Source organism: Tachypleus tridentatus, chromosome 11, assembly GCF_004210375.1.
Source record: "Tachypleus tridentatus isolate NWPU-2018 chromosome 11, ASM421037v1, whole genome shotgun sequence".
NCBI lineage: Eukaryota > Metazoa > Arthropoda > Merostomata > Xiphosura > Limulidae > Tachypleus > Tachypleus tridentatus.
The window spans coordinates 33,670,582-33,696,749 of record NC_134835.1 but is presented as its reverse complement, the minus strand read 5'-3'; the positions used below and the strand labels follow the sequence as shown (position 1 = coordinate 33,696,749).

At 36.5% G+C, this 26,168-nt stretch overlaps 1 protein-coding gene across 4 annotated transcripts in view; it reads left to right on the top strand.

The window, feature by feature from the left end:
- The window catches only part of LOC143231893 (uncharacterized), an 84,138-nt gene extending 69,023 nt beyond the window's left edge, over positions 1–15,115 (top strand). For 2 of the 4 annotated variants that reach the window (XM_076466672.1, XM_076466674.1), the window contains exons 2-7: positions 7,759–7,899; positions 10,025–10,168; positions 10,358–10,469; positions 12,873–13,060; positions 13,761–13,966; positions 14,718–15,115. In XM_076466672.1, coding sequence (XP_076322787.1) covers positions 7,759–7,899; positions 10,025–10,168; positions 10,358–10,469; positions 12,873–13,060; positions 13,761–13,966; positions 14,718–14,771 — 845 coding nt within the window. In that variant the 3' untranslated portion in view covers positions 14,772–15,115. Of the gene's footprint in view, positions 1–7,536; positions 7,561–7,758; positions 7,900–10,024; positions 10,169–10,357; positions 10,470–12,872; positions 13,061–13,760; positions 13,967–14,717 lie in introns of those variants that run through there. The other 2 variants (XM_076466675.1, XM_076466673.1) reach the window with 2 other exon arrangements.
- Positions 15,116–26,168: the final 11,053 nt, after the last annotated feature.

Below are 26,168 nucleotides of genomic sequence, written 5' to 3'. Positions count from 1 at the left end.
TGTGGTGAATGTATTAAATGTGTTGCAGTGAATGTTTTAAATGTGTTGTAGTGAATGCATTAAATGTATTGTGGTGAATGTATTAAATGTGTTGCAGTGAATGTTTTAAATGTATTGAAGTGAACGTATTAAACGTATTGTAGTGAACGTATTAAACGTGTTGTAGTGAACGTATTAAACGTATTGTAGTGAATGTATTAAACGTATTGTAGTGAACGCATTAAATGTGTTGTAGTGAACGTATTAAACGTGTTGTAGTGAACGTATTAAACGTATTGTAGTGAACGTATTAAACGTATTGTAGTGAATGAATTAAACATATTGTAGTGAATGTATTAAACATATTGTAGTGAATGTTTTAAATGTGTTGTTGTGAATGTATTAAATGTATTGTAGTGAATGTATTAAATGTGTTGTAGTTAATGTATTAAATGTGTTGTAGTGAATGTTTTGAATGTGTTGTAGTGAATGTATTAAATGTATTGTGGTGAATGTATTAAATGTGTTGCAGTGAATGTTTTAAATGTGTTGTAATGAACGTATTAAATGTATTGTAGTGAACGTATTAAACGTATTGAGTGAACGTATTAAATGTGTTGTAGTGAATGTATTAAACGTATTGTAGTGAACGCATTAAACGTATTGTAGTGAACGCATTAAATGTGTTGTAGTGAATGTAGTGAATGTATTAAATGTATTGTAGTGAATGTATTAAACATATTGTAGTGAATGTATTAAACATATTGTAGTGAATGTTTTAAATGTGTTGTTGTGAATGTATTAAATGTATTGTAGTGAATGTATTAAATGTGTTGTAGTGAACGTATTAAACGTATTGTAGTGAACGTATTAAACGTATTGTAGTGAACGTATTAAATGTGTTGTAGTGAACGCATTAAATGTGTTGTAGTGAATGTATTAAATGTATTGTAGTGAATCCATTATATGTGTCGCAGTGAACGTTTTTAAATGTGTTGTAGTGAACGTATTAAACGTATTGTGGTGAATGTATTAAACGTATTGTAGTGAACGTATTAAACGTATTGTAGTGAACGCATTAAACGTGTTGTAGTGAACGTATTAAACGTATTGTAGTGAACGTATTAAACGTATTGTAGTGAACGCATTAAACGTGTTGTAGTGAACGTATTAAACGTATTGTAACGAACGCATTATACGTATCAGTAGTGAACGTATTAAACATATTGTAGTGAACGTATTAAACATATTGTAGTGAACGTTTTAAATGTGTTGTTGTGAACGTATTAAACGTATTGTAGTGAACGTATTAAACGTATTGCAGTGAACGTATTAAACGTGTTGTAGTGAACGTATTAAACGTGTTGTAGTGAACGTATTAAACGTATTGTAGTGAACGTATTAAACGTATTGTAGTGAACGTATTAAACATATTGTAGTGAACGTGAAATGTATTAAACGTAACGTATTAAATGTGTTGCAGTGAACGTATTAAACGTATTGTAGTGAACGCATTAAACGTATTGTAGTGAACGTATTAAACGTGTTGCAGTGAACGTATTAAACGTATTATAGTGAACGTATTAAACGTATTGTAGTGAACGTATTAAACGTGTTGTAGTGAACGTATTAAACGTATTGTAGTGAACGTATTAAACGTATTGTAGTGAACGCATTAAACGTGTTGCAGTGAACGTATTAAACGTGTTGTAGTGAACGTATTAAACGTATTGTGGTGAACGTATTAAACATTATTGTAGTGAACGTATTAAACATATTGTAAATGTCTTTAAACGTGTTGTTGTGAACGTATTAAATGTTTTAAAACGTGTTAAACGTGTTGCAGTGAACGTATTAAACGTATTGTGGTGAACGTATTAAACGTGTTGCAGTGAACGTTTTAAACGTGTTGTAACGAACGTATTAAACGTATTGTGGTGAACGTATTAAATGTGTTGCAGTGAATGTTTAAACGTAAATGTAAATTGTTGCAGTGAATGTATTAAATGTATTGTGGTGAATGTATTAAATGTGTTGCAGTGAATGTATTAAATGTATGAATGTATTAAATGTATTGTGGTGAATGTATTAAATGTGTTGCAGTGAATGCATTAAATGTATTGTAGTGAATGTATTAAATGTATTGTAGTGAATGTATTAAATGTATTGTAGTGAATGTATTAAACATATTGTAGTGAATGTATTAAACATATTGTAGTGAATGTATTAAACATGTTGTAGTGAATGTATTAAACATATTGTAGTGAATGTTTTAAATGTATTGTAGTGAATGTATTAAATGTATTGTAGTGAACGTATTAAACATATTCAGTAAGCATTACACCTTATTTTATTTGCTATACTTATGACTAAGGACTAACGGACGGTAATTCATTCCCTACAGGCTCATTTGGTTCCACTAATCAAGTGCACGATTGGGGCAGAGGGGTGGAGCCATCTTATTTTATCTAAAACTTACATTATAACTTGAAATTTAGGAGCCGTCTTTTACTCTAACGTATACGGTACTTACAAGGATGCCACGTTAACTCTTCAGGACAAATCAATGAAACGCGCTAAACCTATGTACTACCGCCATAAAGACGCTGGACCTACGTGAAACCAGATGCAGTCAGATTCCTTGATACATCAAAAGCAATACACTTATCTCCGTCAGGCAACTTTACCTTCAAACTTGTTTATATAACGTCTACTGCTTGAAGAGCACGTGTTTATATACTGTACCACATAGAGTACGTTTATGGTTGGTTTTTTATTCCTCTTGTAATACTCGGTTTGAGAGTAAGATATCACATCTAAGAAGTAGAGCAAATTTTAATGGTTTCTAAAATAAATCCCCGAAAATCTAAATGTACACTAAGCTTAAAAGCTGAAATGTCCGTCTGTAAAACATCAAATGTATAAAAGTATAATAAACACATTAACTTTGTAACGCATTACAAAAAAAAATGTAGCCCGGCATGGCCAGGAGGTTAAGGCGTTCGACTCCTAATCTTAGGGCTGCGGGTTCGAATCTCCGTCGGTGCAAATATGCTCTCAGTCACTGTGGTCACTGTTTGTAAAACTTCCTTATCTTCTGTTTCGCTCCACGTACCAAAGAAACGTTTTGTTTTCGTTTTCGGATTTCGCACAAAGCTGCTCGAGGACTATCTGTGCTAGGCGTCCCTAATTTAGCAGTGTAAGAGTAGAGGGAAGCCAGCTATGCTCCCTTTCAGCCGTGGGGGAGCGTTATAAATGTGATGACTAGCTGCCTTTCCTCTAGTCTTATATTGCTAAATTATGGACGGCTAGCGCAAATAGCCCTTATGTAGCTTTGCGCGAAATTAAAAAACAAACGGAAAAATGTGTTCTCAAGTACCGTAACGCATAATGGGAAAAGAAAACACACGTCATCATCTCGTCGGTAATCATAAATAATAATTTAAATTATATATACATATATATATATAAAGTTCATTATATTCTGTGAATATATCCTCTCGTAGCTTGTTCCTATACATAATAGGCGTCCTGTCCTCCCTTACGGATGAAACCAGTAATAGTATTTAGAGTAAAGTTTTTAGGAATATTGGTTTCCAACTCGTTTTTCCTTTTGCTTTTTATAAGTTTCTTGTATAGCTGTTAAAATATCTGGTATTTGATCCTTTTTTATTAGAGTTTGAACTTATTTTATAGCAAGGCCACATCGGGCTATCTGCTGAGCCAACCGAGGGGAATCAAACCGCTGATTTTAGCGTTGTATTTCCGTAGACTTACCTTATAGTAGCGGGAACTTTTTATCAGCACATTTTTTTTAAATGTCTAGCTATAATGTTACGCATCTTGTGATGATGGATTAGTGTTAGTGTCAGCTAAATAGGTAAAAATATGCGCGTGCTACGCTGCCTTTCTGAATGTCGTTGCCACACAAGAATGTTACCATAACAACCATTCCCTTAGCGATTATTTTTGTTGTCGTCTCCGACTAAGGAGCATGGTCACAGCTGTATCTATAATACTTTTCGCTGGAGATACTTGTAGGTTCAGAAGCAATACGATGTCGTCTTTATAAAACTGTTGGTAGCTCATTGAAATAAGTTCGCGTCGATTTTAGAACATTCTAGTTACTTACCTCTTTCTTAAGAGTAAACTTATCAAAATCTTACTTTGCTAAATGTTATCAAAGTTCTGACTTGATTTTAAAAAAAATTACTGAAGTTATTTGAATAGGAAAGGCCTTTTTATATAATATTTTTTTTTGTTCGTGGCTGGTGGAAGATTGTTACAGAATATCAGATGTTAGTCTGATTATTTTCTTTCTTCAGAACAAGTTTCATCAATATACTTGGCCACTTTGTTCTTCACACGATACCATACAAAGTCGGTTTCTTTCGTTTAGTGAAACTTTAGTGCATCGTTTGTTATGTTTCTTTGGTGGCCCGGCATGGCCAAGCGTGTTAAGGCGTGCGACTCGTAATCTGAGGGTCGCGGGTTCGAATCCCTGTCACACCAAACATGCTTGTCCCTTCAGCCATGGGGGCGTTATAAAGTGACAGTCAATCCCACTATTCGTTGGTCAAAGTGTAGCCCAAGTGTTGGCGGTGAATGGTGATGACTAGCCGTCTACCCTCTACTCTTACACTGCTAAATTAGGGACGCCTAGCACAGATAGTCCTCGAGCAGCTTTGTGCGAAATCCGAAAACGAAAACAAAACGTTTCTTTGGTACGTGGAGCGAAACAGAAGATAAGGAAGTTTTACAAACAGTGACCACAGTGACTCAGCAGACTTATGACGCTAAATATCAGGTTTCGATACCCGTGGTGGGCTAGGCACAGACAGCCAATGGTGAAACTGTGTGCGTTACTACAAACAACCATGAACTGCAGCAAGAACAGTGCCAGCTGTGCGCCCGCATACAGCATACAGCACCGTTCTATAGATGGCGCTAGGTTGCACCTTTCATTGCGTGTGTGTGTTTTTGTTTTGAAGTTAAGCACATATTATACAATGGGCTATCTGTGCTCTACCCACCACGGGTATTAAAAGCCGATTTCTAGAGTTGTAAGTCTGTAGGTATACTGCTGTGCCATTGGAGGGGAGCATGCACCTTTGAAGGCAAGGATAGGTGAAATGTTTCTGAGAAAGGGCGCAGAATTCATATTTCGCACAGGGTACCGTAAACAATCGGCACGGCTCTAGTTTTTGCACATGTTTTGGAAACAAGATTGTTTTTATGTCAAATAATGAATATATTTTAGTTTATGTTTGTTCCTTCATTTTTGAACAATAAATAATACCATTGCTTTGGGATTAACAAAAGAATCCGAATTTGCAAAATTAGTTTGATTTGAGTTTCGTGCAAGGCTACAGGAGGACTATCTGTGCTAGCCGTCCCCAATTTAGCAGTGAAAGACTAGAGGGACGCACCTAGTCATCATCACCCACCGCCAACTTCTGGGCTACTCTTTTACCAACGAATAGTGGGATTGTTAGTACATTATAACGCCCCCACGGCTGAAAGGGTGAGCATGCTTGGTAAGACTGAGATTCGAACCTTCGACCCTCAGATTACGAGTCAAGCGCCATAACCACTGCCCTGGAAAAAAAAGGAGATATACAGTTTTCCTTTGTATTTTCGAAGGTTTGTTTGTTTGTTTTTAAATTTCGCGCAAAGCTACCCGAGGACTATCTGCGCCAGCCGTCCCTAATTTAGCAATGTAGGTCTACAGGGATGGCAGCTAGTCATCACCACCAACCGCCAACTCTTGGACTACTCTTTTACCAACAAATAGTGGGACTGACCGTCACATTATAACGCTCCCACGGCTGAAAAGTCAGGCATGTTTGGTGTGACGGAGATTCAAACCCGGTACCCTCGGATTACTAGTTGATCGCCCTAACCACCTGGCCATGCTGGGCCTTTATTTACGAAAGAAAGAAACCTGGAGTTTATTCGATAAGTTTTAACAGTAACTATTTCAATGGAGCTTTAAAAATAGTTAATTTGATACACTTATCTCCTCTAAGTTTCAGTTAAATGACATACTTTATTGTTTCTCCAAGTAAAATCCACAATAAGTTATTATTTATGATACAAGTGCCCTCGTTTATTACGTTTTGGCTAGTGCAACATTGCCAGCCATTTAGTATTAAATCGTTTTGCAATTGCCTACTACGTTAACACTGCAAACAAGTTCAAACAAAGAAAACATAAAAGAGGTGATTATTTTAAAGCAGTTATTGGAAAAATTTAATTGTAATCTTAACTTATTTACAAAAACAGTGAATGGTGAATATAATAAACAGGTTTATATGATTCACATTGCGAAGCCCCCTAGTGGATCAGCGGTATGTCTATAGACTTACAACGCTAAAAACCGGGTTTCGATACCCGTGGTGGGCAGAGCACAGATAGCCCATTGTGTAGCTTTGCGTGAAATTCAAAAACAAACAAACATAAATCAGAAAATAACGTATTTTGTATTTCCTTGAAATACATACTGAATACAGTGTTTGTTAACATTTACAAGTTCGAATCACCCAGAAATACGTCAGAAAATAAGGTATTTTGTATTTCATTGAAATACAACGTTTATAAACATTTACATGTACAAGAGTCCTCTAGAGACATAAGTGAGAGACCAGCGTATCTTGTATTTCACTGTAATAAATACCAAATACGGCCTGTTTGTTAGTATTTACATGTACATGAATTGTTCGGTGGCTCGTCGGCTTACGACGCTAAGTGTCGACTTTTGATATCGGTGATGGACACAGCACAGATTGCTTATTGTGTAGCTTTTTTGCTCAACAGTGAACAAAAAATAAGATCAAGAAATGCGTAAACGGTTTCATTCTAATGATCGTTTCAGATAACCTTTAAAGTGAGCTGTCGCCGGTGGAGTTCTTAGCAAACACATAGGTAACGTGTTGACGTCTCAAAGATTATTCCCGGTAATTTTTTTTTGTTTCATTTGTTCCCCCTTCTTGCACATTTCTAGGATAACTGGTTGTCGTTTATGAAAAATAAAAAACAATGCTCGCCTTCTCGAGAATTGATTGCCTCAAACCTTACTTTCGGTTGATATTATTATACCTTAGAAAGTAATTATACTGTAGAATATATAATCATCCCCCCTCCCTACAGTGCCCTCTAGAACTCACTCTCCCTTTATTCATTGTGCTTTCTTTCGCTGTTTATTGAGTGGCAGTTCTTTAAATACAGTCTCCTACCTGAACTCACTGCAGGAAGACCGACACAGAAGCTTTGTTTGTTTTGAATTTCGCGCAAAGCCACTCGAGGGCTATCTGCGCCAGCCGTCCCTAATTTAGCAGTGTAAGACTAGAAGGAAGGCAGCTAGAAATCACCACCCACAGCCATCTCTTGGGATACTCTTTTACCAACGAATATTGGGATTGACCGTAACATTATAACGCCCCCACGGTTGAAAAGGCGAGCATGTTTGGTGCGACAGGGATTTGAACCCTCAGATTACGAGTCGCACGACTTAACCCACCAGGCCAAAACGAAAAATTCTAATGCCGGGATTCGAACCCAGGCCTCCTGGGTGAAAGCCAGGTATCCTAGCCACTAAACCACATGGAATAACGAATAAAAAGAGCCAAAAATAAATAATTTAAGATAATGACACATTTACTTCACACTTGGAGATTGCTCGAATACGTCACTCTATCATTTTTTCACTATGATTTACAAGTGTAAGGTATAGGAATGATAGTGTATCTGATAAGTTTCTGTTCTTCTTCTTACTTATAGGAATCGCATTTCCTGTTGGAGAACCTTGCGAAAATACGTGTCACGATATCTCTCATCACATATTTTGCAACATGACAAGTAATCGGTGTGAGTGTCAAAAGGAATATCCAATCAATGTTAATAATAAAGACTGTGCCAAGGGTAAGCTGCTTCTTTGCATTTTATTACAGTTACCAAGAGGTGTCGCTAGGCACTGGCTGACGGGACCTGTACCCCGAATCTTCAGTTGGTGTCTTGACCAATTAGAATAAAAATCCGCGTTCGATATTACAGTAAAACGCCAAAAATTCTCGTGGCCATGGGTTCGAGCCCCGAATCTTTTAAGCACTTAGCGACGCCTCTGTAATTACCGATTTCTGGCGAGCTGAGAACTGAAAGAATCTTTTGTGCATGTTGTGTTACGTAATGTTTTAATAGTTAGTTTATATTTCAAGTGATTTTTCTTGAAAGGAATTTAAATAATATGAATGTAGGAGTTGCCATTAATAGTCTTTTAATTCAATTTCTTCAAACTAATATATATATTTAAGTTTTGTTCCGGACTCACTTCCTCAATTTTAGTAACATACTTGTAAGCTGAAATTTTAAATAATTATTTCGTATGAAAACATTTATTTTGGGAAAATGTTAAATTTCAGTTGTATTTTTTATTAATTTTATTTGTAACTCTTAACAGATAAACTTTTCATAGTTTCATGTCATTATTATAACACTTTTTATTTACTGCAGTTGTAATTCACTCACTGTTTGCCTAAACTTTGTTAGTTTCGTATTTAACAATAAAATCGGTTGGCAGTCGCTCAACGCACCCTAGCGGTCAATGGTAAGCTTGAGAGGCTTATAACGCTCAAATTCTTGTTTTGATATCCACAATGGAGAGATAAAAAATAGCACGTTATGTAGTTTTGTGGTTAATAACACACGATTAAGAGAGCGTAGCTGAAAAAAATGGAGATGAATGAAACAATAGTTCTCAAGAATTAATCAACTAAAATGAAAACTTGTCCAAAACGCCATATTGATGAACAGAATCGTGATTTCGAATCAAGTCTAAGCCTAATTTCAATGATTATATTTTACGTACTTTATTTTCTATACGTTTTTATGCAATGAATAATAATGATAATAGTAATAATAATTTTATTGTTTTCTAAACGACCTTAACTCAAACAAATACTCACAACATGTATGTTTAGATGGCTGACAATTATGTTGCTCCCCCCAGTGGCTCAGCGGTATGTCTGCGGACTTACTACGCAAAAACCGAAATAGGGTTTCGATACCTGTGGTGGGCAGAGCACAGATAGCCCGTTGTGTTGCTTTGTGCTTAATTCAAAACAACAATTATGTCAAAACACTAGTGGCATCTGTTGATAACTTTGTTAACTATTTCCAAGGCCAAAGAACCGCTCATGGGTAAGTTGTAAAACATGTTTTTTCCACGATTAAATCTTTAGCCACAGATAAAATACTTAAACAGAAAACACGTATACAAGTGTATATCAGGGATTAAAACGTTAATCTAATCTATATTATATTTAAAAGGTTAAACATTTTTTTGTGTGACACTTTATAAACGCTATATATAAATTCTTTCATCTGATGCGAACGCTACTTGATTAACGCCACTTATGCGTGAATTCATAAGTATTCGCGTGAGTAAGTCGGTCATTTTTGTACGACATTCTGAATAAACAGAATTTAATTTCTGTTAACCAAAGAGAATTACGTATTAATTACGTAAATGATATAACAACAAGGAATATAGGGTGGCCCGTAAGTCCCTACCCATCCATATATCTTATGTATCCAGTGTATCTGTGTGCTGTCCCTCATTCTCGCTGCATAAATATTATGCGACATTTTCCTCAACATAACAGGGGTTATTGTTCCAAATGCCGCGGTAACAGCTGTCTTCAACTCATCATTTGCATTATAACGTTGTTTAGACACAATGTATATATGCCTGTATATAGGCATATGAATAAAATATCTAGAAACAGGATAGTTAAATCAACACTTTATAAGAAAATAAGTGTCCCACTGCTTTGTTAAAAGGAAAACTGCTTAAAGCAAAAAGAAGAGAGAGACATATGGAGAGGTGTGTTATAAATAATACTTTACCTTTTTACTATCCTTCACTGTCTTCCTATTGATTTTTAAAGATCATTCTTATTTCTTTAGTCAATAAAGAGTAAGACATAAACGAAAATAACTTTCAAAGCTGTATACGTTATTATATGTATCTTATATTGTTTATATTCAGCGGCCAGACTATGGGAACGCTGTGAATACAATATATCTTGCACCTTTTATGACGAGCATGCTGTGTGTAACGAAGACGGAGAGTGCCGTTGCGATGAAGGCTTTAGAAGCCACAAGGATGCTGGACAGGAAATATGTATCCCTGGTGGGCATTACTTTAAGTTGTTTTATATATATTTACAATCATTGTAGTCTCAGTTAACTGGAATAAATCTGTCCAGCCATCTTCTGATTTTCCATATAGGACCACGATGTTTAAGATAAACGTATAAAGAAAAAGAACTAAGGAAACTACCATCACGTTTCATCACGTTTCATTGTCGTTTCCTTCCAGATGAGGGAAGAGGGATTTTGGACAATTCGGACATTACTACAGTCATTATGGTCGTTGCTGGACTCATGATAGGCATCGCTTTATTCTGTCTTGTCCTTAGGCTCTTTAGCAGGTAAGACTGAAAACGTGGTTTACAATAACATGACTCTAATATATCCTATCAGCATCTTTCGAACCTCCGTCCCACCAAACATGAACGTCTTTTAAGTCGTGAGGGCGTTGTAATGGCACTATCAATCCCATTTTTTGTTGGAAAAAATAACCTAAGAGTTGGCGGCGGGTGGTGATGAGTATTTGCCCTCTATCTAGCCTTTCGCTGCTAAGTTAAGGACTGGTAGTGCAGATAACCCTCGAGTATCTTTGCGCGAAATTCAAAATAAACAAATAAAATAAAACACTAACGGAGTTTTCAATGACAGCTCTTTCTGGTGGCAACATTGAATAATTACAGCGAGGAGAACCTCGTGTGTTGAATAAGAGAAATTAACTAGAAGTCTATGTGTGTTTTACTTATAGCAAAGCCACATTGGGCTATCTGCTGAGCCCACCGAGGGAAATCGAACCCCTGATTTTAGCGTTGTAAGTCTGTAAACTTACCGCTGTACAAGCGGGTGACTAACTGGAAGTCTGCAGTGAATAACAGTAGGACTACTTTTTAAATTTTCACCACTAAATTTACAATTAATATTATCAAACTGCAGGTCCGGTATGGCCAGGTTGTTAAGGCACTCGACTTGTAATCCGAGGGTTGAGGGTTCGAATCCCCGTCACACCAAACATGCTTGTTCCTTCAGCCATGGGGGCGTTATAAAGTGACAGCCAATCCCACTATTCGTTGGTCAAAGTGTAGCCCAAGTGTTGGCGGTGAATGGTGATGACTAGCCGTCTACCCTCTAGTCTTACACTGCTAAATTAGGAACGGTAAGCGCAGATAGCCCTCGAGTAGCTTTACGCGAAATTCGAAACAAACAATTAAGACTACACTATTTTTCTTACACATATCACTGTTTATCTTTTCGATGAACCATGTTTACCAAGTTCTTCTTTAAATTCAAGTATTTATTATGTTCTTCTAAAGCATTTTAAAATTGTGTATACGTAAACGAACGTGGCAGGGGTTCAGTTTATAGAGAGAGATAAATCTGAAGAATTCTCTCTCCAACTGGGGATGGTCAGAAACGTTGTGGTTTCTCTTCGTCCCCTCACGTGAAAAATTGTTGAAATTTACATGGGATTTTTGTCTTTTTCAAGGTGAAGAAGTGAGATTGGTCATAATATAATTAACTGATGAGCGAGATAAAGGCGGCACCGGAGAGGCCAGCCAGGCCAGAACCCAACCAGCAGACTACAAAGTAAATATCAATGCGAGACGACCCGTTTCAGGGCTAGGCAATAATGTTGCCTTGGCTGGGATCTAAAGATTCAATGCATGAGATTTGGTTGTGAGGGGGAACGGGAACGCCCTGAGAAAACCCACTTTCACAGGACAGGTGCAAAAATTGTGTATAATGTAGCAAAATCGTTCTGTACTCTCGTGTAGCTTTGAGCGAAATTCAAAAACAAACAAATTGTTTGTTTTGAATTTCGCACAAAACCACTCGAGGGCTATCTGTGTTAGCCGTCCCTAATTTAGCAGTGTAAGACTAGAGGGAATCACCACCCACCGCCAATTCTCGGGCTACTCTTTTACCAACGAATAGTGGGATTGACCGTCACGTTATAACGCCCCCACGGCTGGGAGGGCGAGCATGTTTGGCGCGATTCGGGCGCGAACCCGCGACCCTCAGATTACGAGTCGCACGCCTTAACGCGCTTGGCCATGCCAGGCCTACCAAAAAAACAAACAGACACTCTACAATGGTCACATGTTTGTTTTAACGGTGGTGAAACTTATGATATTTCGGTTCTTGTAATAATACAATTTAAAGACAGAATACTAGAATCTTCCATATGAATGCCACTAATGATACTTTACCAAATATATTTAAAAACGGGTTTGTACACCCAGATTATCAAATGGGGCGATTTAATATTCATAATTTACGTTTCATCGATTTAATTTTTTTAAAAGTTATTATAAGGAAAATATTTTTTTAAAGTATCGATTGACAATAATACACTATAATTTTACTTTCCAAAAGTTTGGCTCATCATGACGTGGTGGTTAAGGCACTCGACGTGTGGTCTGAAGGTCGCGGGCTCGAATTCCCATTATACCATTCATGTTCGCCCTTTCAGCCGTGGGGGCGTTATAATGTGATGGTCAATCCAACTATTCGTTGGTAAAAGAGTAGCTCAAGAGTTGGTGGTGGGTGGTGATGACCAGCTGCTTGCCCTCTAGTGACGGCTAGCGCAGATAGCCCTCTTGTAGCTTTGCTCGAAATTCAAATCAAACTAAACAATCCAAACGTTTAACAGATGTTGAATATTGTCCTCAATACTACGACTATCTCCTGCAGCACATATTTCTATCAAACAAACATTAACCGGATTTGATATCTTCACTCTCTCCTAGGGCAAGATTTGGACGAGGTAGAGAGAGATTTGGAAACGCCGCAGCGCCCTCTGTCGTTTTAACTGAAATGGAAGAACCAGGATCAGTTCCACATTCACGACGCACTTCGAGATGTAGCAGCAGTAACGAATATCTCCCTGGTTCACGAAGAGCAAGCTACTCTATGCTGGCGCCCCCTACATCAGCAGGTATATTAGACGTTTGATCTTTGCAGATGTACCTCATCCTGTGATCAGATATTTGGTATAACTACCTGGAACTTTCCGCAGTGAAGAGGATAGAGGGTTTTGAAAGCCATATAACAACTGAAGCAGAGAAAATGTAACAATATCTAAACTTCAGACCATGAAAGTCTTTATTTAGGTCGGGAACCTTTAGCAAGACTTCTGAGAATGAATGTAAACAACTGATGACGACACTAAGTTAATCAACCAGCGTTACGTAACTGTTTTGTTGCACTGTTTACAATAAATAAAATTGCTTTTTATGGAATTTATTGAGCTAATGGCTATTAACTATTATGAATTTTGAATTCACTCTTAAATAACGTCATTTTTGATTATTGTAATAAAATATTAACAAAAATTGAAATTACAGTATTACCAAAATACTCAGTTACACAACCCCTTTTAAACATGTGGTCAACTTTGGTCAGTTACCTCTTCCTTTCTTTGTGAACCTGACGATGACCGAAGAACGTTGTTCGCTCCTCCACGTAAAAAAAAATTCTCAACCCAAACAAGCCGTTTTTACATATATATTTTTACATGTATATTTTTACATATATATTTTTACATGTATATTTTTACATTATATTTTTACATCTATATTTTTCTCTACAAGTGGGTTTTCTCGACTTCACTGATTATTTTTTGTTATTTATGAAAGGGTCACGGCGATCAAGTTCCGGATCTGTGCGTTCCCAAAGTTCCGTGCGAAGCCATGCGTCATCGATACGTAGCCAATCATCACTCCGGAGCTATCGTGGCGGAAGACGTGACTCTGTGAGGCGAACTCGCTCGTCACCAACAGAAGCATCTACGTCAAAATTTAACCAGCTTGAACAGAGGAGCTTGGCAATGGAACATGGAAAGGTAAATATAAATATGTCTCACACGTGAACCTATTTCCTTGTTCTAATTTTGATGGTTCAGCATGGCCAAGTAGTTAGGTATAATCTGAGGGGAGAGGGTTCGAATCTCCGTCGCACTAAACATGCACGCCGTTTCAGCCGTGAGGACGTTATAATGTTTCGGTCAATCCAGTGTTCGTTAGTAAAAGAGTAGCCCAAGAGTTGACGTTGGTTGGTGGTGACTAGCTGCCTTCCCTCTAGCCTTACACTGCTGAATTAGGGACGGTTAGCGCAGATAGCCCTAGTGTAGCTTTGCGCGAATTTAAAAACAAACAAACCTTCTTCTACGAATTTTTCTGTGTTAGTTCAGAAAATCCCCGATTTGTTAACGCATTTGTTATTAATTAGTTTCGTTTGCGTTTTTAAAAGTTACATCCAAATTCGAAATGCCAATTTTTTTTTTTAAAGTTCTAGAATCGAAAATTTAATTCCCCAACCCAATGCAACTTTTCTCTTAGGACAGCCACAGTTCTGCTAAGCAGCAAAATGATCGTGCTAATATTTATATCGTTAGGTTTTTAAGTTATATGTTTGTAAATAAGATGTGAAAATAGGCGCTCAATTTCTAGATGGGAATGAGAAACGTTTAAATATTAATAAAAAAAACAATACATCCTGAATTACATCGTGCCTTGTAAAAAAAGTGTAAAGGAAGTGATTAGAAATTAAAATTATTTGTTAATTTTTTGTGTTTTGTGATTTACTTCCGACAGGAGGTGTCAGCGATGGAAAATCCATTTAGTATCAAAGAAGAAAACGACAAATAAACACTAATTTCACACATTTACTTCAAAAGAAAATCGTCAGAGGACGCCACTGGATCAAGCAGGTCTCTGAAATCCGTACATATCAAATACCTTGGAAATTAGAGTTTACCCGTATATATATTTTTAAACATTAACGCTTGGGAGTTTTACAAGCACAAGTTGTAACCTTTTTCGAATAAGGCTTAGGTACTAAGATTTCGCATCAAGAACATTTCAAATGATACCACTGCAACTGCTAATATAAAAATAAACGAATATGTAAATTTATGGAGATTAAAGTAAAGTTCCTTATTCAAACTTGAAATATTTGCTCGTAACAATAAAACTCAATGCATTTTACGAGATCCGTTGATTGAAGAGTTTCATATGTGTACTTATCATAAAAGCGTTTCGGTTCTTATATTTTCCGGCAGACATAAAAGATATTGTCACGAAATATTATGAATTATTAATCTACTTATAAAACAAACAAACAAAAAAAAACGAACAAAAATCCAAGGTGTTTTACACAAAGACGGTGTTTGTTTTACAAGGTCAAGTTGCATGGCTCAGTAGATTTACCTTTCTTAGAGGTTGTCAGTTACACCTGTTAAAAATTAATATTAACTTACTAATTACAGGTTTTTCTTTCATACAAAGATTATAATGCATTGTCTCATCAGTTAGTTATTCTCTCTGTAAACATTGTTTACAGCAGTAATCCCATTAATATTCCTGTTCCACTGAATATATTCACCTTTCCATCCGTGGGGACGTTTCGATATGACGGTCACTCCCTCTCTTTGTTATATAAAGGGTGAGACAAGAGTTAGCGGTGGATGGTGGTGATTAGCTGCCTTTTTATCTCGCCTTTCACTGTTAAATTATGGACTGGTGGTGTAGATGGCTCTCGTGTAGATTTATGCGAAATTGAAACCAAACCAAACTAATATACTACGAAGTTCAGCCAATTTAAAAGAATTATGTTGTCCCCCTCTAATACAGCGGTAAGTCTAGTACTTAGATCGCTAAAATCAGGGGTTCGATTCCCCTCGGTGGACTCAGCAGATAGCCCGATGTGGGGCCTGGCATGACCAAGCGTGTTAAGGCGTGCGACTCGTAATCTGAGGGTCGCGGGTTCGCATTCCCGTCGCGCCAAACATGCTTGCCATTTCAGCCGTGGGGGCGTTATAATGTGACGGTCAATCCCACTATTCGTTGGTAAAAGAGTAGCCCAAGAGTTGGCGGTGGGTGGTGATGACTAGCTACCTTCCCTCTAGTCTTACACTGCTAAATTAGGGACGGCTAGCACAGATAGCTCTCGAGTAGCTTTGTGCGAAATTTCAAAAACAACAACAAGTTTCGAGATAGAGAAGGTAAGTAAATATATATATATATATAACCTTTAGTTAAATACCACATAACATTTAGTTAAGTACTACATTATTTCCAAACTGATCCATCTCTGTACAAATAAATTAACACAAATTAAATACAATATCTCTCGCTTTGCCAGGTGGTTTTGCTATTATCATATTATAGCTTGTGCATGCCACAGGGAATATGGCATGAAATAATCCATCGTGGAATTCTCGGGCTCACAGCTTTCTGTTATGATCTACAAGATAACAGGAGATTCAGTCAGGAAGCGTATCATGGACTAAACATGAATTCACTAATTATGATCACAAAGACGATGACCGAAGAAGGTCGAAACGTTCGTTGTTCGCTCCTCTACGTAAAAAAATTTCTCAACCCAAACGAGCCGTTTTTACATATATATTTTTACATGTATATTTTTACATATATATTTTTCTCTACAAGTGGGTTTTCTCGGCATCACTGATTAGTTTTCATTTACTGCAGAAGACAACCAGAAGTAACTGTACTCATGAAGGACAACAATTTAACCGAAACTTCCAGACATCTTCGTGTAAATCTGTCTTAGACTTAGAAAATATGGCGTTATATAACCAGATTTATAATGTACGTGTGCTCTGTACATCACCACTGATCATTCTCACTGCAAAATAAGGAATGATGTATTGTCAAAGTATCTTTTCACTCATCATTGAAAAAGATCATTGTCTATGGCGAACGGTGTGCTTTGAAAAAAGGGACCAAATGAATAATACTTTATTTTCACATAATTAATATAGTTAATTAATTCTAATTAATTATAATGACACTTCGACAACAAAAGACATTCACTCTATTTCACTCTATGCTTTCACAGAATATGTTAAACTTTAGAGCAACCTTTCTCATGGGAAGGCTCACGTGATACCATAAGTAAATAACCCACAACAATAGGTAACTAGAGCAAAAAGAACTTAAATACTTCTTTGGCTATCATTCTTTGTTAAACCTATATATGCTTGTATGCACGAGCATGTTGAAAGTTTTTATGTGAGCTTAAGACTCAAATATAATACGGTTGAAAACATCTAATTCACCTACATACTACAGCAGTTCTAATTTAAAAAAAAATATTCTTACTGCAAACTGTATATATGTTATTCAGAAACATGATGGCCACAGATATCCAAAGAGATATTATTTGAACAAAAATTATAAATGACTGTCTAATAAATAACGCATCAAATGTTATGATAGCTTTATAAGAGTTTGTTTATGTATTTTGAATTTCGCGCAAAGCTACTCGAGAGCTATCTGCGCTAGCCGTCCCTAATTTAGCAGTGTAAGACTAGAGGAAGGCAGCTAGTCTTCACCACCCACCGCCAACTCTCGGACAACTCTTTTACCAACGAACACTGGGATTGACCGTCACATTATAACGTCCTCACGGCTGAACGGGCGAGCATGTTTGGTGCGACTGGGATTCGAACCCGCGACCCTTGCATTACGAGTCGAACGCATTAACACGCTTGGCCATACCGGGCCCTTTATAAGAAAAAATAAATATTACTTTATTGTACTTATTATACACATGAAATATTTTACAATTCATTACATAGTATATCACATTCAGTGCGTTATAGGAAAGTAAATATGCACAGAGCTCTTGTCACAATTTGCCAAAAGTTACATTACCATTATCTGATCTCTCTGAACAATCGAAACAGTTGTTCAAAACTGATCTTCTATTACTGAGAATGCACTGCAAGTGTGTAACAATGAACATTACAGCAACAATGCATTTCTCATCTGGTATACAGAACAGTTACAGGACAACAGGGTCTTTTAGGTGTGGAATGTTGTGAGGCTTTATACTGTGCAAAGATGACTTCAGGTGCCATTACAACTAGGATGGGTTGGTGTTATGTTCAATGAACCAGGTATGTGGCCATTCACAAAGAAAGGAATGTGTAATGCCTCTGTACTGAAAGTATTCCTACAAGATGTGTTTCACCCAGTTACCGAGCGGTGGTGGGATGATGAAAACAGTAGTGTCTATTGTATTGCTACAGTATTAGGATTTCATTGGTTTAAGTAATTGGTTGTTATGATGCAACATCGACCGCGTAGGTCTGCCGTCCATATATCGATAGCTCTTCAAAAAAGTATGGTTGAGAAATAAATACCAGCTGTCAACTCACACCATACTGTCACATTAGCAGTATGGAAGTGTATAGGAAATATGTGTATTTAATGTAGGAAATCATATTTACGTGGATTCATGGTTTAACGCTTCCAGAAAAGAAGAAATGCACTGCGTTATTCTAAAAGCTAGTGGTTGACCAGTGGTCATCGATGTTCAGTTGAGCAAAAATAGCAAAATCATCACATCAAGTACATTTTCCTTCTGCCTCAGTAGAATAACATAAAGGATGTTTTAAAACATCCATAGAGTTCATTAAAGAGCCATACAAACAGCTGAAATTGACAAATCCACACATTGGATTATATAAAGTGTACTGTCCTACCTAGGTGCACCTGTCTTGGCTTGTTCTGGCATGGGTGATCAAAGTAGTAATTTCAGTAAGTGTCGGTGATCTGTCTGTATGCGGTTGATCACAAAGGCAATATTTTTCTGATGGACTTGAGTAGAACAACATTATAACGAGGCTCTTACGAATGTTATCCATAGCTTCCAACCTGTTTTTTTTTTTTTTAAAGCTGTTGCTTTAAACTAAAATAATAAGAAAGTATTCGTTTTCTTCGGGTTTCTGGTTTGAAACAAATAGGTATTTCCAAGATTTCATTATTCAATGATTCTCACGAATTATTCGTGAAATATATGATGTAATTAATTTCACGTGCTTGTTTTACTGACAGGTTCCAGTCCTAAAGCAAAAGAACTTTCTGAAGATAATTAACTTCTGATAAATTAATTAAAATGTTATTAAAGCTGACAGGTTCCAGTCTTAAAGCAAAAGAACTTTCTGAAGAAATTAACTTCTGATAAATTAATTAAAATGTTATTAAAGCTGACAGGTTCCAGTCTTAAAGCAAAAGAACTTTCTTAAGATAATTAACTTCTGATAAATTGATTAAAATGTTATTAAAGCTGACAGGTTCCAGTCTTAAAGCAAAAGAACTTTCTGAAGAAATTAACTTCTGATAAATTAATTAAAATGTTATTAAAGCTGACAGGTTCCAGTCTTAAAGCAAAAGAACTTTCTGAAGATAATTAACTTCTGATAAATTGATTAAAATGTTATTAAAGCTGACAGATTCCAGTCCTAAAGCAAAAGAACTTTCTGAAGATAATTAACTTCTGATAAGTTAATTAAAACGCTATTAAAGCTGACAGGTTCCAGTCCTAAAGCTAAATAGCTTTCTAAAGATAATTAACCTCTGATAAATTAATTAAAATGTTATTAAAGAAATGCCAGATTAAACAAGGACATTCACAGTTGCCTAAAGTTTCGTCAATTCCTAAATTGAAAACTGTACATAAATGGGTTGAGGTGAAGAAACACTTACTGCTGTGCCTCTTTACCAAGGTTTTAAGAATGACATCTAAAAATTGTAGAAACGCCGTTTACTAAATAATGCTTTCTGTTCAATGCGTTATTAATGTCAGACTTCCAGAACCGTACAATGATGACATTTATCTAGTGAATAGCTTGAGATGTAACTGACGGAACAGTAGCTCCTCAAATATCGAAATATCGAGGTTTGTTTTACCATTAGAATATGAGTTGATAGCTCTGAATCGACTATTGTGAAGCCAATTTCAAGCAAAGTAGCTATAGTTGTTGGCGTGAAACAATGTTAAATATTACAATATTATTGTATTTTTTTCTTACTCCCAAATCTATTTTACTCACAGTAAATAAGTGTAATATCACTTTGTTTACATTTCATGTCATTGTGTATCAAATATGTTTATTAATAAAGAAAAAACACGCAAAATATATCTTTTTACTGGTTCAACATAAACAGTTAACTTTTAAATAAAATAGAGGCTCGGCATGGGCAGGTGGTTAAGGTACTCGACTAGTAATCTGAGGGTCGATGGTTCGAATCCCGTCACACCAAACATGCTCACCCTTTCAGCTGTGGGGGCGTTAAAATGTGACAGTCATTATGTGACAGTCGTTGGTAAAAAGAGTAGCCCAAGATTTGGCGGTGGGTGGTGATAACTAGCTGCCTTCCTTCTAGTCTTACACTGCTAAATTAGGGACGGGTATCGCAGATGGCCCTCGTGTAGTTTTGAGCGAAATTCAAAAACAAACAATAAACAAAATAGCGCCGCTGGTGGTTCAGTAATACGGTTTGAGTATTTTATAATGTTAAATATTGGGTTCGATACCAGTGGTAAGTACAGCATATATAGTCCGTTGTGTAGGTTTGTATTTAACAACAAACAAACAAAAATTTGATCTGATAATAAAAAATGTTAATAAAATGAGCAAAAACAGAAATATGTAGTAATATTAAAATAAAATCTGTATATTAAAATATCAGAGATACATCGGTAAAAAGAAGTCTGGGGTGATTGTAATGAAGAACAAAATTATCCTATGGGCTATCTGTGCTCTGCCCATCACGGGTATCGAAACCCGATTTTTAGCGTTGTAAGTCCGCAGACATACCGCTGAGCCATTTGGGGGCGTTAAACAAATGTTGTTGTTGTTTTGAATTAAGCACAAAGCTACACAATGGGCTATCTGTGCTCTGCCCATCACGGGTATCGAAACCCGATTTTTAGCGTTGCAAGTCCGCAGACATACCGCTGAGCCACTGGGGAGCGTTAAACAAATAAACAGTTAAATCCATTTAACAACGAACCGAGCAAAACAATCTATAATTATATAATTAAAATGCAATGTTATATTAAAACAAATCGAATGTCCGAATGTTTATAAACTTCTAGAAACTGAACTGAACTGATCAGCTTAAAGTATGCGCCAAGCTTTGGAAACTTCTAAACACCAGTATAAGAAATGAATTGGAACTGTTCACGAGTCTGTTTTGAGGTTTGAGCAATAGACATTTTCACAGACTGAGAACGTACGGATAGAACGAAACAATAAAAATTAAACTACACACCGCTGTTTAACTGACATGTTCACAGCTAGCTGAGTCGTTCAAACTTTTAAAGGTATTGATATATTCTCCAAGGAAACAATTAATACAGACTTAAGCTTTATTGTATCTCCAACCGTCGGATAAAGTGTGTGTTTATCTACTGAATATGTTAGAGACGTGATAATTTTCCCGTGGAGGTAATGTCTTCACCAAGGACTCAGATAAGAATACGTAGTAACCTAAGCATTGGATCAAATGACGCGCAATTCAGACAGCCATTAATAGATGGCGCTACATGGCACACGCTAATTGCGTTTTCGGAGCTTCTGCCACATAAAGCAGGAGTTGTAACAAGGGAATTCTCCGGTTACATGAACAGCGGTGAACATTTTAATCTGACTGCGGTGCGCGATGGAATATATATGCAAAGTAAGTCTGGAAAGAAAAATATATCCAGGGGGCAGCATGCAGCACAATATTTGATAACGTTATCAAATTCTGTGGCTTATTTTATTAAAAGCCTCAGTGATACCATAAAGTCCCAAAGGACCTGTAACCAAACTGGCGTCGTATTAGGAGACACACGAAATAATATTCTATGTAGGTGTGGTACTGGTGAGCACCAATGAGATATACAATAGAACAATGCCCTCTACTGGTGTTTAGTTTCAACTGAATATTTGATGAGCTACAGCGACACATCTGCTATAAGCACTTAGCATCAGTTTTATTTTTATCATGGTGATTTAAATACTCTACATTAAGCAAGTCTGTCTTCACATTTGAATAGAAACTAAAATACGTTGAGAGATAGTGCTTAAAGGTGATTATTGTAGAGAATAACCGGTTTACATCACGGTTATCTAACACTAACGATACGAGCTACTTGAGTTGTTTTGTCAGAATCGGCTTGGCGTGGTCGATCAGTTCAGCAAGTCCGTGCTGTGAACACGAAATTTCGTGAACGGTGGTTCGTTATTATAAAAAACACGATTCGCATTTTATGATCATAAAATCTCTATAAAAACAACGATGAAACCTTTCTTAGGTGAACAGATAACAGTGGTTGGGCGGCGGGTGTTATTGACTAACTTCCACTCCCACATCTTGTTTTATTTGAAATGCAGAAGAAGTGCAAGCATATGTTTATTTAAAAGTACAAATAGTGTGGATGTGATAATAAACATTTTGGCAGAAAGATTGAAGGCTTATAATGCAAAAAAATAAAACTATTTTCTATAACCGTGGTGGGCACAACAGATATGGCCCATTGTGTAGCTTTTTGCTTAAGAACAAACAAACACTTAGTGAAAGATCTGTCGTAAAAAAAACACAAACTAATTGTTTTGTTTTTTATTTCGCACAAAGCTACTCGAGGGCTATCTGTGCTAGCCGTCCCTAATTTAGCAGTGTAAGACTAGAGGGAAGGCAGCTAGTCATCACCACCCACCGCCAACTCTTGGGCTACTCTTTTACCAACGAATAATGGGATTGACCGGTACATATAAGCCCCCACGGCTGAAAGGCCGAGCATGATTGGCGCGATGGGGATGCGAACCCGTAACCCTCAGATTACGAGTCGCACGCCTTAACACGCTTGGCCATGCCGGGCCATGTAAGACGAGAAGGAAGACAGCTATTCATCACTACCCACCGCCAATTCTTGGACAACTATTTTATCAGCGAGTAGAGAGCGTCTTTATAGCTGAAAGGACGAGCATGTTTAATGCTACAGGGATTCGAACCCTCGAGCCTTAGATTACGAGTCTAGCGCCTGGCCATGCCGGGCCATAAACGAGATGTTAATTATGATAATATTACAATATCAACCAGACTTAAGCCTAACGTAGACTGTTAATTACTGAATTTGCATTCTTGAAATTTATATTATTCTCAGCTTACCTCGAGAAAATAATGTTTATAATTAAAATCAAACATAAATACCAGAAAATGTACTCAAATTTAAACAAATTGATAGTCATGAGCCATAAAGCCTATAGTGCTAAGCCTTTAAAATATTTAATAAAACAGAAACTTGTTTGTCAAAATAAGTACGATGAAAACTCACAAATTCTGGAAATAAATTAAAATTAACTTCACGAATTATTTTTTACATAAAGCATTATTTACGCACAATGGCATTAGTTTCGCGTAAACGACATAAATTATTTTATTAATTGTTTGTTTGTTTGTTTTTAAATTTCGCTAAAGCTACACGAGGGCTATCTGCGCTAGCCGTCCGTAATTTAGCAGTGTAAGACTAGAGGGAAGGCAGCTAGTCATCACCACCCACCGACAACTCCTGGGCTACTCTTTCACCAACGAATAGTGGGATTGACCGATACATATAAGCCCCCACGGCTGAAAAGGCGAGCATGTTTGATGCGACGGGGATTTGAACTAAAAGTAGTTCAAAGCACTCAGCTAATGCAGTGTATTAGCATTAACGATTACGCCTGAAGGAATGAGCCTGGTGGTATGAATGTGTATACATAGATGTCGCTTTAAAATGTCTTCTCCGCTATTGTAATTTGTATTTAATATTGATGAAAGCTCACGTAATTTCATGTTTGCAAGCACTGTGAGATTTTTTGGAACATAACAGATTAGACGACCTTTTAATAATTGTCAGTTTTTCCTTTTAACGGAATTAGAAACTCGGACTGGTGAAACGAGCGCGAGCCTGTTAGAGAATATGGAAGGTAGCTTTATTAATTATAACATTTAGTCTTACGGGAAAGCATATTCCATCTGGTTAGAGGTGTTTTATTGTCTTCTTTAAATTCGGGTCTAAAATATTTGGCTACCATTTAATTATTGTTGCTTTTATCCATGAAGTACATAAATTCGTAATCTTTGTTTAGTCGCCACATTTGAAATAATAAGGGTTAATATAAAGACATTTGAAAATTAAGTGTAATTAGCATGTTAATCTTTATCACGCTTAACTCTAAATAGCTTCAACTTTGAACGACTACATTTTAAATGTTAAGATATCTTTAACACGAGCGGTTTAATTTAGTACACACTAAACATGCTCGCCCTTTCAGCCGCGTGGACGTTATAATGTGATATTCAATCCCACTATTCGTTGGTAAAAGAGTAGCCTAACAGTTGGCGGTGGGTGGTGAAGACTAGCTACCTTTCCTCTAGTCTTACACTGCTAAATTAGGGAAGGTTAGCGCAGATAGCCCTCGAGTAGCTTTGAGCGAAATTCAAAACAAGAAAAAAGAAAATAAATTATTTAATTTTAAAAAGATTATCATAACCGTACTTTGTTTTTGTTGCCTGAAAGATACTAAATTTAATTCAAAATATTCTAAGGTTTTCGAATCCCACTCTGATAAAACGAAGACATTATATCTCAGAATAATTCGGATTATTAATTTTGTAATAATACAAAGATTGTACGAAATAGTCTTATCATTATAGAAGGAAAAAAAACATTTAATATTAAAAGTTAAGTGAATCAGTAATAATGAATTTAATAAAAAAGTAATTCTTATGTGACTTGAAAAGTAAATAATTTTCCTAAATTTCATTAACCTTAAACGGCAGTCATCATGAACTGCTGCTGCCACCTACAACATTCCTGCTATTTAAGAGTTAACGTGAGTTTCACATACAATGCTAGTTAAAACATTTAATCATTATAACTATTTTGCATTTTTAGTTTAGCATATACATGTAAGACTAACTTAAATATCTTAAGCTGAATGAACTGAGTGAAACATTATTAGGATTACGGCCGAAAATGTAGTGACGAAGGTATCCAACTGATTGATTCATCATTGATTCATGTTTTCAATCATTATAAGGTTTTGCTTTTTGACACTGCATGTTCTTCGCTTAAGTGGTATGTTAAATAAGCTACATTTTTTACTGATCTAACGTTTAATTCTGTCTTAGTTTGATCACACGTTATTGGCAATTACTCCTGTTATAAAACAACAACAAATACACATAATAATTACATATTATCTAGTACATAGAGGTTTTGTTAACAATAGGTAGAAGCCACTTAAACACTAGCCAATAATAAACGGTGGCTTAGATAAAGCCAGGTGGTAATCATAATTTACAGCGTAATAAGTTTGTTTTTTGGAAATTCCCGCAAAGCTATCTGTGCTAGCTGTCCCTAATTTAACAGTGTAAGACTAGAGGGAAGACAGCTAGTCATCACCACCCACCGCCAGCTCTTGGGCTACTCTTTTACCAACGAATAGTGGGATTGTGTCACATTATAACGCCCCGACGGCTGAAAGGGCGAGCATGTTTGGTGCGACGGAGAATCAACCCGTGACCCTCAGATTATGAGTCGAACGCCTTAACCCACATGGCCATGCTGGGACCTACAGCGTAATAAGTAAAAATAATCTGATAAAGAAGAATATATGTTCATATATGTGTGTGTGTGTGCCAACCACATGGCTACAATTCAATAAGGTTTCAACCACTCGTCTCTCCTTATAAAACTATCTCAACTATAATACAACCTTTGTTATAATTCACCTTTGTTATACAATTTTAGCATTTTGTTTTCCTTTATATAAAAATAGTATGATTCGATTTAACTGAGTTTAACTTCGTTGAATTTCTGGGTTTGACACATATATTAACACTCAGTCCGTTCACTTTTTTTACACCGCATTTTAAGCGATGTGTTACCAGCTATTCGCTCTTTCATCTTATCATTTCCTGAACGTTATTTTTGAAGAATTCTTATGACAAAAGATTATTCTGAAAGTTTTATTGAAAATACTTTGGTTAGAGTTTCTTTGACAGAGTTATTGAATCAAAAAATGTGATTCTTTCCAAAAATCGATCATCTCTATGTGTATATGTATATTGAATCATCACCAGTGTTACTGATTTATATAAATGCTCTGCAGAAGGAGTGTTGTGTGTGTATGTGTGTGTGGGGGGTTCTTATAGCAAAGCCACATCGGGTTATCTGTTGTTTCCACAAAGGGGAAT